Source organism: Gasterosteus aculeatus, chromosome 3 (genome assembly GCF_964276395.1).
Source record: "Gasterosteus aculeatus chromosome 3, fGasAcu3.hap1.1, whole genome shotgun sequence".
NCBI classification, from domain to species: domain Eukaryota; kingdom Metazoa; phylum Chordata; class Actinopteri; order Perciformes; family Gasterosteidae; genus Gasterosteus; species Gasterosteus aculeatus.
The window spans coordinates 9463094-9480611 of NC_135690.1; the positions used below are offsets into that span (position 1 = coordinate 9463094).

The 17518-nt window shown below is 41.0% G+C and overlaps 1 protein-coding gene across 2 annotated transcripts; it reads left to right on the forward strand.

Annotated features, from left to right (window-relative positions):
* Positions 1-441: 441 nt before the first annotated feature.
* crtc1a (CREB regulated transcription coactivator 1a) lies at positions 442-17432 on the forward strand. 2 transcript variants are annotated; one of them, XM_040171556.2, is made up of 15 exons: positions 442-1961; positions 3662-3778; positions 4881-5006; positions 5512-5573; positions 5786-5880; positions 6387-6472; positions 6547-6587; positions 6949-7139; positions 7264-7409; positions 7621-7713; positions 8567-8665; positions 9738-9842; positions 11967-12050; positions 12146-12323; positions 12904-14916. In XM_040171556.2, the coding sequence occupies exons 1-15, from the start codon at positions 1836-1838 to the stop codon at positions 13107-13109; spliced, it is 1755 nt and encodes a 584-aa protein (XP_040027490.1). In that variant the 5' UTR covers positions 442-1835; the 3' UTR covers positions 13110-14916. The 2 variants fall into 2 exon arrangements, with proteins under 2 accessions (XP_040027490.1, XP_040027492.1); XM_040171558.2 differs by lacking the exon at positions 9738-9842 and having other exon boundaries at positions 12904-17432.
* The last annotated feature ends 86 nt before the right edge of the window (positions 17433-17518 follow it).

The window sequence follows — 17518 nt, forward strand, 5'->3', positions numbered from 1 at the left end:
TCCAGGGGAGCACAAACAGGCTCGACTTCAAGGCTCTCCCTTCCTCAAAGCCTCATTCAGCACTAACACAACGCACTCCTCCCCCCCCGACTGCCCTGCAGTGGATTCTTTTTCTGTGTTACCATGGTTACCTTACAACCAATTACAATATCCTGTATTGCAGGTGAAACAGCTCCACTGTGCCTTCAGTGCCTGTTAGGACAACCAGAAATAAACAACCATGGTAGGTGCGGTGGTTGGACTCCTGGCAAAATGAATGTTTGAAATGTTGAATGTCTCTCATGAATTTTCATTTGCATGTGTTGTTTTTACTGAGCGTGATATATTATCATACATCAACAATATATTATCATAAAACCCATGGGCCTCTTTCTGTTCTGCATGCAGCTGGAAATTAAATTATCACTGCTATACGAAAACCAGAACAGATATTGAAAGGGTTTCCCCCCCAAGTGATTTATCATATAATTCATTGAGGGAATGTAGAAACAAATATATGACAGAAATACTTACAATTCATCTAATACCTCATGTGTCTGCAGTAAGTATCTAACAGAATGTTGGAATGTGGTCATCTAGAAAGCAGTGGGGGACAGTATTGTAGTATTAGTAGTAGTATTGTAGTATCTTCAGGTCAGCAGTGCACACACACCTGGACACATCTGGGGAGGAGGAAGACATTGACACTCTCTGGCCTGAGACATTGTCACAAACAGTTTGATCCTCGACTCTCTCAGAACTCTCAATTGAGGTTATTTACCGTAAACATATTTAAAAGTTCCTCACAAAACCAGTTTATGTGTAAATTAAAAGTTCGACAGAATTGCCCATCTGGTGACAGTACGTTTGACTGGGCACACTGGGCGACAACATCACCTCATTGCCTTCAAATGCATCCAAAGATAATTAAAAAAATAATAACTGTTAGACAGTTACATTTGCGGTTGACCGCAGTCCAGATGTGCAGAGCACCTCCACTCCACCCCCGCGCAGCGACGTGAGCACGCAAAGCCGAGGCAGCTGCGTCAAATCGTAGAGAGACAACCGCGCAGATACGAGAAACCAGACGACGTCCCCTTCAAAATAAAAGGCTGCCATGTCGAAAAATAAAGTAACACTTTTTTTAGTTTTAGTCAAAGAAAAGCCTTATTAAGTAAGTAGGTAAGTACAACCAATGGTCAACTGATCAGATGCAGCGTTGATTGGCCCTGCACACCTGCATTTGCTGGTCTGAGACACCATCAAGTGCTGTGAAGGTTGTCGCTATTGATTGAATAATCTAAACATGGATTTTAATCAGGCGTCTTTCACTTTGAGCAATGAATGCAATGAATGGAGCAATGAAAATTGTTTGTTTTTTTGCAATTTTATTTTACCCCTGTTTTTTTATTGTATTATTCTTACCGTTTTTTTTCTCCAACCTTTTATTCCTATAACTGGCAACACTGTATCCACTGTGGTCTGTTTCATGTTTCTGTCTGTGTTGTTTTAATCTATGTGTCGCACTCTGGGCTGCACGTTTTTGAGATTTCAGGAGTTTTGAAGACCAAAACAGATCTCAGACGAATGAATTGAATTTCGTCAAGCAGCACTTTTACCGGAAACCGTCAAGTGTAAAACACGACAACCCGCCGGCCAAGTGACTCTGTCCGCGCCGCTTGTCCCCTCTCACGTGGGGGACACGGGCGAGGGGGGGGGGGAGTCACCGAACCTCCACACTGCTCCACGTTTGGCTTACTTCACCCTCCATTACCGGAAGCTGTGCGTCCTCACTGCGCGCCTCTTGACGCTGACCAGCGAAGGGAGAGAAAAAAAACGAAGCAGAAGAGCGAAACATGGCGACTTCGAACAATCCGCGGAAATTCAGCGAGAAAATCGCTCTGCACAACCAGAAGCAGGCGGAGGAGACGGCGGCGTTTGAGGAAGTGATGAAGGACCTCAGCATCACTCGGGCAGCGAGGGTAACGACGCCGCATCGCGCGCGCGCGCGCGCGCGTGTGTGTGTGTGTGTCTGTGTTTTTTTTATTTTTTATTTTTTGAATGTTGTCTCCCACCTTCTTCGTTTGTTTTCATCGGGCTGTCAAAATGTGCATTTTGTAGCGCGGAGGCGCGCGCAGGCAGCGCGGCGTTTGGTAAACAATAACAAACGGCCAGCTGGAGGCGAACCGCCGCAGCTGGCGGGAGGGGACGGTCCTGTAGAGGAGGATGTAAATGACAGAGTCCCTCTTCCGGAAGAAAAAAAAAAAGTTATTACATTTCTTGTCCCACGCAAGTGGACAGCAGAGGGGCGTGCGTGCGTACTTGACAGCGCGCGTCCTAAAACTGCAGCGAGGATGTTTTGCTTTTTTTTTTCTTCTTCTCATCTCGCGCTTCCAGGGAAGAGGGCGATCGATCCGAAAGATGTTCCCCGAGTGCAATAGAAACGTGCATGTGTGGGTTGTTGTCGGCAGGTGATGGCAGTGATCCGCGCCGTGCTTTGTAAACTTGTCTTGCAGGTCTTCGGGCCTGTGCGCGCTGCAACGTGACTAGACGTTCACGTCAAAGATGAAAGCTGGCAGATTATGTAGAAATTTAAGCCACATACAGTACAGGCCCGCGGAATAAATCCACCGGAAGCAGGGATTCGGTACTGACTGAAGCTGCTGGGTGAGAGCGCGATGGGCACACGGATTCAGACGGAGAGGGAATCAGAACCAGTGATATCCTGCTGCTACAGGATGGTTTTATGAAAAAAAAAAAAATCTCCCACCGAGTATTTTCCCCATAAGCCATTTGATATGTCATAGTATAAAAAGGACCAGTGTAAATATTACACTTAACGATAGCGGATTTCCATTTAGCTGCTTTTTTATTGGGGTGATGATGTCGTGCATGCCAGCGTGTTTATCTTTTTAGTAACACATCCGGTTACAACTCAAATTAGCAAATTAGCTTCTGTTTTAGAGTTTCATCCTTCTCGCTGCCCCCACTGCACACCCCCTTCTCCCCATATCCTTTCCCTCTGCTCCTTTCTTGGTTGAAAATATTTGTATAGCCCTCTTCCTGTAACAAGTAATCATTTTTCCTCTGAGTCTGCAACGATTTGACTAAAGAGAAGAACTCTGAGGTCAAAATCTTATCAAGCTACACCAGTGATGCGGGCATAGTAATTGTTATTATTTGATTTTCTGACCTGCCTACATTGAGCCGTGGGCTTGCATGAGAAAATGTGATCGACCGGTTGTGGAAAACCCTGTTGTAGGGCTATTTTGCCTTTGGAAATTCACCCATGTGCGTGTTTGGTCCAAGTTGACGCGCTTTTCTTCTGCCTAAAGATGCTTACATTTAAAATGCATTAAATTCACATTGCACCAATTTGATGACAGCATCAAAAGAAGATGTCTAGTGAAACAGACAACATCAATAAGCACGGTGGTGCCTGCTGTAAAACACAATTATAAGACATGCGATTATGGTTGGATTACTATAAACCTGTAGAAATTACCCCATTTGCAATATTTAGCTCTTTTTAAATGAAATATGTTAAAAGCTCCATCCGCTTTTTATGTGGGCCTGTTGTGTGTTTTTATCCAGTCTGTAGTTTTTCTTTCACTGTGGCCTGAACTTGACCCGATATGCATGCAGTGGCCTCTTGTCTCACCCGGTAAATCTCTGCTTCTAGCTACAGTTTCAGAAAACTCAGTACTTGCAGCTGGGACCGAACCGCGGGCAGTACTATGGAGGATCTTTGCCCAATGTCAATCAGATTGCAAACAGCGCTATGGATATGTCTTTCCAGGTGAGGGGGTATTTGTTGGTAGTTTTACATTTTCTCTCAGTAATTTGCATTGAATGTTCTTAAATTAACATTACAATAACCAACAGCTGTTTCATATATATATATATATATATATATATATATATACATATACATTTTGCCCCTCTCTGTAATCTCTGTAAGTAATATCCTGCTTTATTTACTCAACCCTGCCCTACAAATATGTTTACATTTGCTTTTTTAGACAGCAGGTTAATGAGATCCTTGTTTCCCGGGTTAAATACTCTACACAAGAAGTGGCGTACTTAATATTTATATACTGTATGTAAGCAACAAGAGCACTTTGTGTAGAATAAATGGTGGAAGACTGCGTCAACCGAGCGACTAAATGTCTACATTATGTGTCTGTTTTTATACTTAACTGGGTTAAGTAAATAACTGGGTATTTTCCCAAAATATTTTCTCCATCGCCATGAGAGAGAGAATTTAGCCATTACCACAACTTCTCAACCATGTGAGATGCTGGGATTAATATTGATTTCTAAGAGGCGTATTTCCTTCAACATCTGAAGTGAATATTTTCTGTGTTAACCACATATTTGTGCTTGTCTTTTTTCTCCCAACATGCACTGGAACCGCAATCCTTTGCTCTAGGCATCTAAAGATATCGAAATTTGACACTGAGATATGGAATTATTTTACTCGAATCAAAAAGCTGATCTGTACATAAAATATAGGAGCTTGCTAAGACCTTTTCTTTTACTTGTGAAGAACACATTCTGTGGCGATTGAGATATAAAGGTAAATCTGGAATGTTCATCTAAATGATTTTTGTATTTGCGTTTAAAAGCATTTTCATATTCCCGATCGTTCTACATGCAGCTTGTTTGACGCAAGTGCTCAGATCCCGGGTTTATTTTCAAGGACAGTGTTACGGAGGGAGGCTATATGCTCAAACTTGCTTTTATTTTAATTAACGACTTAAAAGCTTAAGGCTGGATTTATTGGTGTCATTTTCGGTACGATCCAATGCAGCAAAATGGTGTCGGAAACCCTCACGTACACAAAACTGACCGTGAACTGGAAAGTAATGCATTTCTGTTTTCCTCTCTTCGTTTGTCAGAATTCAGGGCTGGACACGAACCGATCGACGCGGCACCACGGACTGGTGGACAGAGTCTACCGAGACCGGAGTCGCATCGCATCAACCCACCAAAAACCCCTGTCGATCGACAAACACGGACGCCAGATATCCTTTGATACCGTCTGCTGACCACGCTGCTTATGGTCATTATGAGGGTGGATGCAGTATTTTTGGCAGAAAGATGTCTGGTGTTCTGCTACATGGGATGACTGGACTGCTAATAATGACTTGTATTATACATAAATAAACTTAAAAAGATATGTGTTGTTATGTAGGGTTTCTTCACTCCGTTTACAGACATGCCTAAATGTCTCTGGTGGATGTTACACTTGTTCTTTATGGTTGCAGAATTATTGAACTTGTTTTCGCGTGCTTGTAAACAACTTCTCCTTGCAATAAATTAAAGCAAAACAATGACACGTGTTTGGGATAAGCGGCATGTAAATGAGTTGGTGAGTATTGTGGATTAAGCCTTGACAAATATCAGCGTGTGATGTGAAGCTCACTGCGCATATTGCCTCACTTTCATTTTGTGTACTGCTTGTGTGAGTCCATCAAATGTGCAAAGACTTCCAGTCTCCAGCTGTATTTTCTTAACCTGCGCTCTCACATTGACAGCTGTCCATATGGTTCAGTATATCTGTCCCCACCACCTGATACCAGCTGGAGAAGGTAAGGCTGTTTATCCCATTAGATTAGATTGGATTTAATTCATTTTATTTTATATAGTCACAAATATCACAAACCTCATTGTTTTTACAACGACCATAATCCATCAATTGTCTAAAAAAAATAAATAGTGAAAGACATCTACTGCAGCTTCCAGAGTTTTGCTGTACAATGCACTTTGTGATATGTTCTTTATTATTATTCCTGTCCTGCAGGACAAACTCTGACTCAGCACTGCACCAGAGCACACTAGCTCCTTCCCAGCAGGCCTCGTTCACTGGAGGATCACAGGAGCTCCAGCCAAAAAGAGGTACGCGTTGTCTCAATGCACGTCAATGTTAAAGTGGTGAAATTTTGACCACTAGGTTGAGATACAGTCAACAGTGTGTTACCGTAAGCTTTTATTCATTTTCTGTGGTATTTTACTGCCTTTTCTTGGAGGTTCAGTCGTTCGTTTGCGATCGACTTTTTGTGAAGCGTCTGAAGAATTTTACTGCTAATTAATAATTATTTAAATTACACAAGCAGTTTTATTGACTTTTTATTAATCTCTTCTGAGACATTTTTGGGGGTTTTGCCCATTATTGCCGTTCAGTAAACTTGAACGGCATTCAGTAATGCCGTTCAAGTCCTTGCTCTCTTAATGTCACGTCCATGTTGCTTTTCATTTTACTCCGGTCTCCTTTCTTCTTGGTGCCTTTGCTTGGATCATATTAACTGTGGACATGTGGGCTGCGATTATTCAAAGGTCAGTGTGGAAATCTGTAAAGCCGAGAGACTAAAGAGATTTTTGATGTTATTTTGCCATCTCTCCAGTTCTCCTGCTCACCGTACCGGGAGCTGAAGCAACCAAACAAGAAACTGATGAAAATGGACAAAACCAGAACTGGGAGTGCTCAAAGGTACTTTTTCCAGGTTTCTTTTTTTCTATAGTTACATTGGTTTTCATCACCTTATTACCTTTTTCTCTTTGTAGAACAATTCAAGGTCTGAGCCCTGTGAAGTTCCAGGGATCAAGTGAGTATTTTAAAACAATTTTTTGTAACTGGTGTCAGTAAACGTTTTCCTAAATCCTAATCTTTGATGGTGAAATGTAAATGCTTTGATATTGGGTGCACTATTTATGCTATTGTCCTTCATTTTCATTCATTCTGTCAAATCAACGAGGCAATCATTTGCAATAGCACCACTGGCCAGATGCATGATGTCCAAATGTCTCTGCAGTTGTCCGTATTAGAAAACAAAAAGAAAAGTTTTGTTTAGTAATATGATAATTAGTGTTTAGGTTTGCAGGCCTTCATTTTGTCGTTGCCATCAGCCAGCTGGTTGTATTTGGCTTGTTCTCGGCCTCACGGCACTATTATTCTGTTTTCTGCAGCATATTCCCGTCTCCTGACCAGCAGATGACCACATCACTAAAACCAGCAGCCCACAATACTGGCGGTTCTCTCCCTGACCTGACCAACATCCAGTTTCCTCCTCCTCTGCCGACCCCGCTGGACTCGGATGATGCAGCGTCCGCCTCGTTCAGCTCCTCCAGCGGAGCGCAGACGCTGGCTAACACGCAAGGTAACACCGTGCACCGCTCGCATTTAGCCACAACCTGTGCTGTGCTCAGAGATGTGGATACAGGATCTTTTTTTGGTTTAAACATTGGGAACACTTTTGCTTTTTTTTTGTGTGTACTGGGTAGGAGGGAACACCTCTGAGCCCACAGTAACCATGGAAATGCAGACTGGGCAGGACGACATGGTTCCTCTCATCCTGAATGCAGGAGACTCCCACCAGCATCAGAACCTGCAGCTCTCCCCAACATCTCCGCCTCTCACTCTCTCTCAGGTGCAGCAGACTGATCCGTGCCGTGACCTCGGCTCTCCCGAGAGAACCGATCACGTCGGATTGTTGATGCCATTTAGTTCAGACAATTCCCGGCAATTCGCATTCACGTCAATTTTTGTGTTATGGTTATGAGGTTATGAGGTTATATTGTGATGTAAATATGCCTACATTTGTGGCTTATAAGAGGAATATATGTCGCTTTGCTCCCCAGGCGGCCATTAACGCCATGAACCTTGAGCAGCAGCTGGCCCAGTACGCCTTTTTCAGCCAGCAGCCGTCGTCCCAAACACACCAGAGCCAGCAAGTAAGTTTCTCTCCAGCATTCAATCTATTAGTTCCTTGATTCTTGCGATCGCAACTATTCAGTTCTACTACTCTGTAAATGACATGCAAAAATGTCAAATAATTGCAGCGTTTATGCTTGTAGTTACTGTAGAAAGCTTGATTTGAACCACTGCTGTTTATGGCAAAACATAAAACAAAGAACTCCTGTTTAATGTGTAAAAAATCATCCTCTTAGCAAATATATTAATGCCAAAGGGATTTTATTAACCTCAATGCAAAAATAAATCTGCTCATTAGGATGTAGCATTAAAATCCATCAAAATATTTTACACTTTGGAAGCTCTGAACCTTTCCACAGATGAAGGTCTTTGATCACAATTTGCTCTGCGGCACAGTAGCAGCGGTTCATAACAATGTCATGATTCAAAATATAATTTGTGTGTTTATTCAGGAGTTAAAACACGAGGCCTCTATGATTTTCTTATTCTGTTCTGTTATTGTTATTTTCCATCTATACAGATATCAATTATTGAGAATGAAACATTTGACATAACGTTGACATGAACACATAATGTAAACAAATCACCTATGAAAGTGTAGTAGTCAAACACATGGACAAGATATTTTAGATATTGACGGTTTACTGATAAACATCAAATTGTCAAACAGCAACAGTAAAAAAAGATTATTGAAAAGTTTAGAACTAAACCACTGGAACGTCCCTGTGTGGCCAAAATATACATAATAATGCATGTATAGAAAATTAGTTTTACGTGTCTGCCAACATGCTATAAAAGCATATAGTGATGGACTTAATCTTAATAATTTAACATTAATGAATCACATCTGTAACCCTGCATTTTATTTTTCAGCAGATAGGTCTGGTCCAGCTGCACTCCTCTGGAAACTCCTGCTCCACGTCAGACAACCAGTCATCCTCGCAGGCCGACATGACCATGGACATGAACACGGTGAGCGACCGTCTGTCTGCAGCACACCAGCGTCATCATGATGATGACTGGATCCTCCCGCTCGGTTCCCATTTCCTTCCTGAAATGAGTTTCTTCAGATTGGCATCAGTGCTTTTGTCTCAAAGCTACACGCCGACCTTTCAAAGTTGTGTTTCTTTCTTTCCTTTGCATTCGTTTGGGCAGTACGAAGTCTAGTACAAATTTACAAACAAAAGAAAAACAGCACGGAATCTAAATGGTCTTGCAAGGCCCTGTGATTCCTTCGGATCTTGGCTGGTGCTGTTGTTCTGCTGCGGTGGGAATGTGCGTGTGGATTACTGCAGAGAGGACGAAGTGGCCTGCGCTCTCTTGCTCTCGTTTATTGCAGCGTGAGTTCAAGCGAAACATTGTGAGGAAACACAGCAAGACACCAGCTTAATCTTCCTTTCTCTTATTTTAACCACCATGATTTCAATATATTTCTATATTATGTGACAGAGGGGGCTTTAGATGTTTGACTTCATTTCTAAGCCGTAGATTTGAGGTTTAAAGCAAATCCAGTCACAGCCAGATAATGGAAAATAATTCCTTTGATTTATTGAGATTTCAAACAAGTCTGATAGGTACTAGTTAATGTTTCTACAGGCCCTGAACTGCTTCTCTATCTCATGCCACACATATTTTGGTGTCCATCAATTGATTAGGAATGGGGAGAGTTTATTTGTTATTTGCAAATATGAATATCTCTTTTGATTTTGTCGGATATGTAAATTGAAAAAAGAGCAGACATGACAGAACACAACAAGGGGCTTTCCTCTCCTAATTAATCCCCTGGAGCTTTCTGTGACAGCTTTAGATGTGACATGTGATGCGTGGTGGTCGTCGACTTTTTAACCATGCTGTTGTTCAGCATTCAATTCTGTCACGCCGGGTTACGACCATTAAAAACAGTGAATGGAGCTCTGATTCCTCAGGTCACGCTGGCAAAAGGTGACCCGGATAACCCGCAGTAACATGAGCAAACGCTCCACACTCGGGCAGAAAGAAGAACATCCTCCAATGTGAATAACTCCAACGTATCCTCTTGTATCAGGCCTCGTCCCTCCAACAGTACCGCAGTAGGGTCGGATCCTCCGCCAATCAGTCTCCAACCTCCCCCGTCTCCAACCAAGGCTTCTCACCTGGAGGTTCGCCTCAAGTAAGGGCGTGTGAAGCAGTGAGCTGCCGCTGGCTCGCGCTGTACCAACGTCACCGTCCCCTGCATCGTAGTCCTGTGGTTATCGTTGCCATGTAGGACTCTGTGGCTGCCCGTCCCCCCCCCCCCTCCCACAGCTGCTTGTGTTGTGTTGACATTAGCAGATCTGGGCAAAGAAGAAAATGAAATATGTCCGTTTGTTTTCGAGCGCTTGAGTAAATCGGACCACAAACAGGACAATTATTTATTCATGTGTTTAATTACATAGTTCTATAAATGTGGAAGACAAAAAAGTGTTGTTAACAAGAGTGTCTTCTTATATCAGTATGCTTTAAGGTGACTCTTTTTCACAGATTTTACCAGCAGGTCACAGCAGGTCATTCACAGGCGCTTTTTTTTTCAATGGAGGTTTTACATTATACACAACAACATAATCATCGTTATTGGCTACACTGTGATTAAATGAAGTAAAGCTTTACATTGTCAAGACTATCAGGAATCATTCCTATAGAAAAATAATGCATCACAATCACAGTTCTGCATTTTGAAAACCATTTCCTGAGTGATTTCCAAACCATTTCCATGATCACAGTCATTGATGTTATAGAGATGAGGTCGTCCCGGTTTTGCCCAGATCTGACCCCCAGTCTCTTTAAGCACTAAGTGTCATCGGTGTGTTGTTCTGTAGCCACGTCCCCCAACCTTCCTTTCTGCTGCTTTTGTGGTATTTGCGTTGCATCTCCACTGTATCCTCCCAGTCTTACTACACAAAACCACAGTTCTTTTATGCGTTCTTTTATTTTAATTTTAGAAGAAGCTGCTAACCCTTCTGACAAACTGTACCTCATTGCAGGGTGGTGCTTTACAATAAATAAAACAGACCAAAAGGAAAATAAGGATCAGAGCTGTTAGTCTACATCAAATCTGAGATTTGACACCCTGGCATTGTGCCGTATATGTATATCATGCACAGGAGTGTGGGATTGTGTGTGTGTGCATTTGTTTTTTACTTGTGTGTCCTGTTGAGCTGAGGTAGCTCACGCGTAGCGCTGAGGTTATCCACGGGCTAAACCACAGCTGGCTGCTGTATGCGCCATTATTCTGCTGTGCCCTGTGGGGACATCTGCAGCATACACAGATAATTTGGTTTTGGACTAGGAGGAGCACGGGCTGAGAATGTGATCCAATTACTTATACATTAAGAGGCCGCGATGAAAAAGGAGAACTTCTGTGGCTGGTTCAATGAGGACATTCAAATGAGGAACTTGAAGGGAATTAGCTGGCGCTGGATGAGTCAGTGAAGGGACATTAAAGTCACAGAGGGGATTTTATTAATTAAAACACCAAGGGCAGGAGGCAGCAGAGGAAGCTCAAGTGGAAGGAGTTGCCTTTTTGAAGCCTGTATCCTTGTCCTGAGCTGGCTGATTTTTGACATTTGTATGAGCATTCTGATATTTGGGCGGATGGTTTGGACTGATTTTTATTTACACAATTAATCAAGTCCCTTGCTTATTTACTTGCTTTCTCATTCATTTGTTTTGTAATTTATTTACCAGAAAATGTGTCTTGTTTTTGCAGGTTTTGAATAATATTCCTAGTATTGGAATAGGAAGGCTGCCAAAGTGACAATTGTCTTGTTAGTAGCTCCCTCTCTGAATTATTCACTGCAAATTCTGGAAATACTGCAAGCACCGCAGGAAGTGATTTAGTTTGCATTAATATTTCAAACATTAGTCTTCAAACTCCTCAATGCGTTTTTCACATGTTTGGTGTCTCAACACCCATTGAAAATGAAGCAGTTTAATTTTGTGTTTATCACATGACTTTTAACTGCTTCTTCTGGTTGTGACAAATATTGTGACATACATGAACAGAAGGCCGTGAACTGTTAAACTCAAGTTACCCAAACCCAAAAATTCCATTTCCAGATGCTGCCTGGTGATATTTGTTCCTCCAGCATTGTTCCTGCTTTGACTGTGTCTTCTTCATATTCCACAATTTATGTTATGTGTATAACTCCTGCAACCAGGACGAAGTATGTCCATAGTTGACGCTCCACACTGGGAGATGGGAGTTTTTTTTTTATCAGAATGTAAACAAACAGATGTGGCCTGTTTGTTGTTGCAGCATAACTCCATACTGGGCAGCGTGTTTGCAGACTTCTACGACCAGCAGCTCCCGTCCATTCAGGCCAGTGCTCTCTCTCAGCAGGTACAGTGTGTGTTCAGCTCTCAGCTTTCTCTCGCTTTGGAGCGTTTCACATGTTTTTTAACAACTGCGACCTTTATTCTTGTTGTGATTGCCAGTTGGAGCAGTTCAACATGATTGAAACCCCCATCAGCTCTGACAGCCTGTATAACCAGACCTCCACCCTGAACTACTCCCAGGCGCTTATGATGGGTTTGACTGGCGGCCACTGCAGTCTGCAGGACCAGCAGCTGGGCTACAGTAGCCATGGAAACATCCCCAACATCATTCTCACAGGTGCTGCTTCAACGTTTGATGTAGCTCACTTAAGTTTTACAGCAGGTGTCTTTCCTATGATTTCGTATGTCTTAATACAGGAATAGTTTCCCAGGCAAAGTTTTAGCTTGAAGCAATCTAGCATTGTTGTAAATCTGCAATGAGAGAGTAATATATTTGCAGGTAATCTTTAAAGCTACTGACACTTTGCTCCATTCACCAGCTCGCCTATAAATCCAGTTATTTTCCAGGTCTATAGGCGCACACATGCAACATCCAGACCGAGCTTACGGTCAATTACCTTCCTAAGTATACGACAAATGATAAACCTGGTAATAATAAACCTTTTTACATTTTATGTAACAAGATGTTTCCCTTCCGTTGTTTGTGAAAATTAGCAGCTTGTTGTTAGCAGAAATGTGTAATTAAGATGTCAAGTATCTGACAGAAAGTACAAAAACACACACTCTTGTCTTGCTGCCAATCATGTGTTTTATAGTTTTAATCGGCGAGCCTTCCCTCCACCCCTAAAAACCCCTCAAAGACATAAAAGATCATTTTAATGAGATTTTCTCACATTTTCTGTCTCGCCTCTGCTAAGTGAGCGGGGAGTCCCCCCCCAGCCTGCCCAAGGACCTCACTGGCTCGTTGTCCACGGATATCAGCTTCGATGTGGACTCCCAGTTCCCATTGGATGATCTTAAAATAGACCCGCTGACGCTTGACGGCCTTCACATGCTAAACGATCCGGACATGATCCTTGCTGACCCCGCCACAGAGGATGCGTTTCGCCTGGACCGGCTCTAACCGCCGCACCACCTCATGCCCAGGTGTGTCGATGCTGCTGCCCTGAGGGAGGGGGGGGGGCATACCTGAGAGAATAAGGATCCACGAGGAGCAGCTCTCTGGAGGGTGCTGGTCAACACCTCGTCTGGGCAGAGCTCGGATTTCACGGCAACCAACTCAATGCAACCCTGCAGGAGAGCATTTGAACGCGTTCAATTGTAATTGAAAGACTGGAAACTTTGACAACTGGGAAGAGTTTACGGCTGATGACAAGTTACGGTATGAATGACCTTCACGGTTGTGTCGCAACAAATTACACTTTGAATTTTGATTAATTTTCCGATATCCTCCTTCGATGACTGACTAAACCACGTCAGCAGAGTGAACCCTTAACAATCTCCAGTATCATATACCTGTAAACACAGAGATCGATGACTCGGAGGAAACACAAGCTTAACCTCCCTTTGTGCCCAGCTAGATTGCTCTCAGCAGTGCATTCAGTTTGGATATCACTTTAGTGCAAATCCCTGTGTAGTTTGTCATAGAGGCCAATCTCAGGCCTAGTTTGATTTTTCCCAAAGTTTTTAGTGGCGATGAGTCACTATTTTGCTTGTTTTTAGGAGATGCTGATTTGACCTAATTTTAGTTTTAACATAGTAAATAGCAGCCATGACTTATGCATGAAATCACAAATCACTGTGCATACTTGTTTTGCCTTAATAGCTTGACATTTTGGTTTTCTTGCAAAGATGACTATTATGTAAATGGGAAAAATTCAACTGTCAAGTCATTGTTGCTGTTTTATAAGTGGTTCGGCTCGCATATTTCATAGTTGTATTGTATTTTTGAGGTGCGCTGATCTTTATCCATTACTTCATCCATTGTCAATACCATATCATTTTTCACGCATCAGTCAAATCTAAAAGGATGAATTGGTACATTTTAGGGATTAGATGTTTACATTCTTGTTTCGTTTGATATTTTACATGTACAGAATGTGATTAGATTTTGCGTAATGGTATCTATGCAAAACTACAGCGATTGGTTTAGGACTGTAAAATGAAAAAGATAAAAATTAACCATTTCAAAAAGAAGCCAATGGGAGAGGTCCCTATATAGAATGCACAGCAAAGGTTATATTTCTTTTGATATTTTTGAAACTCTTTTCCTCTCAGACTGGTACGGTGTAGAGAAAAAGGCTCGGTGTGTGTGTCATAGAGTAGAAGCTCTCCTGGTTTACTCCCAAAGATGTGACCTCAGTGTAGTTGAAATATATATATTTTTCCAGACAATTGAACTATCTCTATACTAGAGCAGCATTGTTGATGCAATGAGAATGTATTTAGGTCGCATCTCTACAGCTGTGTTGTTGCCATCTTGTCATCCTCATTGCCTCGTATATCTAGCCTTCATGTACGGTAGGACCAAATATATTTCACCTGTTATTTTCTTCTCCCTGCAAAGGAGATGTGACATAATGTTTGATATTTTACTTTTTATTTATTTTCAAAGCACTAAAGTGATAATGAACCGTTTCGTCGTCTTGCTCGTGTTGTCCGTGCCCTTTATCGATGCCCTCCATGTCTCTCCGACTGTTGGTTCTGCATTTATTTGGTTTAAGCATTTGCTCTTTAAAAAGTCCACTGTGTTTGGGAGTGGATCATAACTGTCTCATCCCTCATATTGCACTTAATATATTTATTTAAAACACTGATTTACGAGAGTATACGTACCAAACCCCCCTGTGACTGTTATGTGCACTGGACCTGTTTGCCCTGTCTTTGATTAAACTTGCCTTCTTGTAAAAAAGAAAAAAGAAAAAAAGAAATATATTTAAAAAAGCTCAATTAACTTATAGTTATTTTTGAAAATATACAGATTTGAAAAAGAGTCCGTATTTTGTTAGTAGTCCACGGTTACAGTTTTTCTGGATTTTGGGAAACATTTGTATTTTGGAACGGTGGTTATCAAAGGAGTGTCAATCACGTCGCTGCTGCTCTTTCTGCTACTGACAGCAGGTTGGAGGAAATAGATATAGAAAAACGTGTGTAATTAATGCATTATTTGCAGATGAAAAGTGTATTAATAAAAAAATGCAAGAACAGTCAAGTGGGATTCTCAAATGAGTACATTTGAAACGTGCGTGTTATCACAATATCGTGCAAATATAGTTATTTCTAAAATTCATGAATATTTTACACTAAAAAAGGGAATTCTGTAACTGGAACATTGTCTTTGTTGATGTGTGCCAAGGTCCTCTAGTGCCAGCGTATCCCACCATTATTCTCACATAATGTAACTTTAAAAATGTCAGTCAGCAAAAATGTTAAAACTAAATTGTTGAGCTTAAAGATTTTCCCTATTTTTTTTTAAATAAATCACATTTCTTAATTTTGTATCTTTTCTTTTCTTCATAATTTTGTGACGGCATGGACATCTACACGTTTCTCCCTCTACGGCTTGGGTTTTATTTTCTTTCAAGGGTGGAGTGGACTTTGTCAGCGTTTTGAGTTTCTTGTTCGGTAATGTCCTTTGTTCAGCGTCATGTGTGGACTAATGTATCTGCTAAGTGAAGCCTAAAAGCATCGGAAAAATGGTTATCAGCCTTTTATGCACATGTAGGAGCTTTTGATTGGTTTTACACTGCATAATACTGTATGTGCTTATTTTCTGTGCAGCACCAACAGAGGTAAATTATGTCATGGTAAATCTAGACTAGCTTTGTATATTGCTGTATGGTAGGAATAATGTTATTCGTGCTTTATGTGATATGATGTCAAAGTGAGAAAATGCACTGAGAAATACTGCGCTGTAACATGTCATGTGGCTCGATATTTTCTGCTGGACCTCAGACTTTAAAGAGAGCCTGAAATCTTTGTAGGTCCGTTTTCTGTTTTGATCTTTTTTTGTGCTCATGTAGATAGCTCTGATGTGTCGCCTGTTACTGCCACCTCTTTATGCATCAATGATAAGGCATTCATTGCTATTATACCAGTGTTTACAGAGACAAGAGTTTACGACAGAGCAATGTTTGTTTACGCTCCATAAAATGTTTTTGTTGTGATTGTGGAATTGGAACAACTTGCAGTGTAGAATAGCAAACTTACTTTGCTATTTAGATTCACCAGTGAATCAGTAATGTAATTCCAATACTATGCCCTAAATAATATATTTCATTACGTTAATTCGTTATATTTTCTTTGGTCTTTGTTCACAAGCATTTCAGGCCCTGAAAAAAACTTTTATTTCGATTACAGACTTTTATGTCTTAGAAAATACACTTACTATCTACTTTTCTATGAGCAGCCACATGCCATTAGAAGTTAACACGTTTTTTAACAGAACTATTGACGGTAATATTTAGATTTTATTAAATTTAGTTTTATAGTAAGTCTATCATTCACACTGTATAGTCTTTTAGTATTAATTAACAGTTGAATCAGAAAGCCAAAGTACAAAACAGCCATAAATAAGAGAATATTTAAGCATTTTATTCCTCCAACTGTTGAAGAAACCTTTCCCATGTTTTTCAAAATATTGTACTGGGGTACGAGTTCTTTCATATATCAACTATGAACGTATGAATACATTGATTACATTGAACATTATTGAATAAATTATTCCATCATAACTTAAAGAGATGCGACCGACATACCTACCCAGGAATCGCTTTCCTGCGTGATGCTGAATTACAAAATATCTCAAAAAATACCTTGAAATAAGAAAAATCAGAAGCAAATATTGTGCAGTCAGAGAGAGAGAGAGCGAGAGAGAGACATGTTACAACACAAACTGAATCAGAAAGATGAAACCGAGTAATAGTTGTGCAAAGTCACTCACTCCATGAATCCTTTGTGTGCATTTTGAGGACAGCCCGCTGCTGGTTTCAGCCTCATACAATGGCAGCTAAATTGTTATATAATGTTTTTTTGTTTCTGAGAACAGTGATACTATTCCAACCACTGCACATGCATTTTACTGCCGTGAAGGAGTGCACTACGCTCCCAAAGTATGCTCGCAGCAACAGGAAACATTAAGCTCATAGAATATGCAAAATCTAGCATTCTGCAGCACAGCTTGGCAAGTTGGTACTTTTTGAACTAACCCTTTAAAAATTACTCGGTTCAAATCTTGTTCTTTAAATTGTGTGTTTTATATTTAAATTGTCAAATCGGACCAAACGAATCCAAGTTGGCTGTAAATGTTTGCTATATAAAAGATGAATTACGCTTCTGTTTGGACTGTACCTGATGTATTTTTCTTGTGTGAAGGCTTCTGTCTTTGTATCTTTGCATTATTATTTATAAATTAATTAAAAATAAATATACCTGACTAAGCAACAAAGTTACTTATTCTTATTTTTGTCATTAGGTGGACTACAAAGAAAACGAGAAAACAACAAACTAATACTGTATCAACATGATAACAGC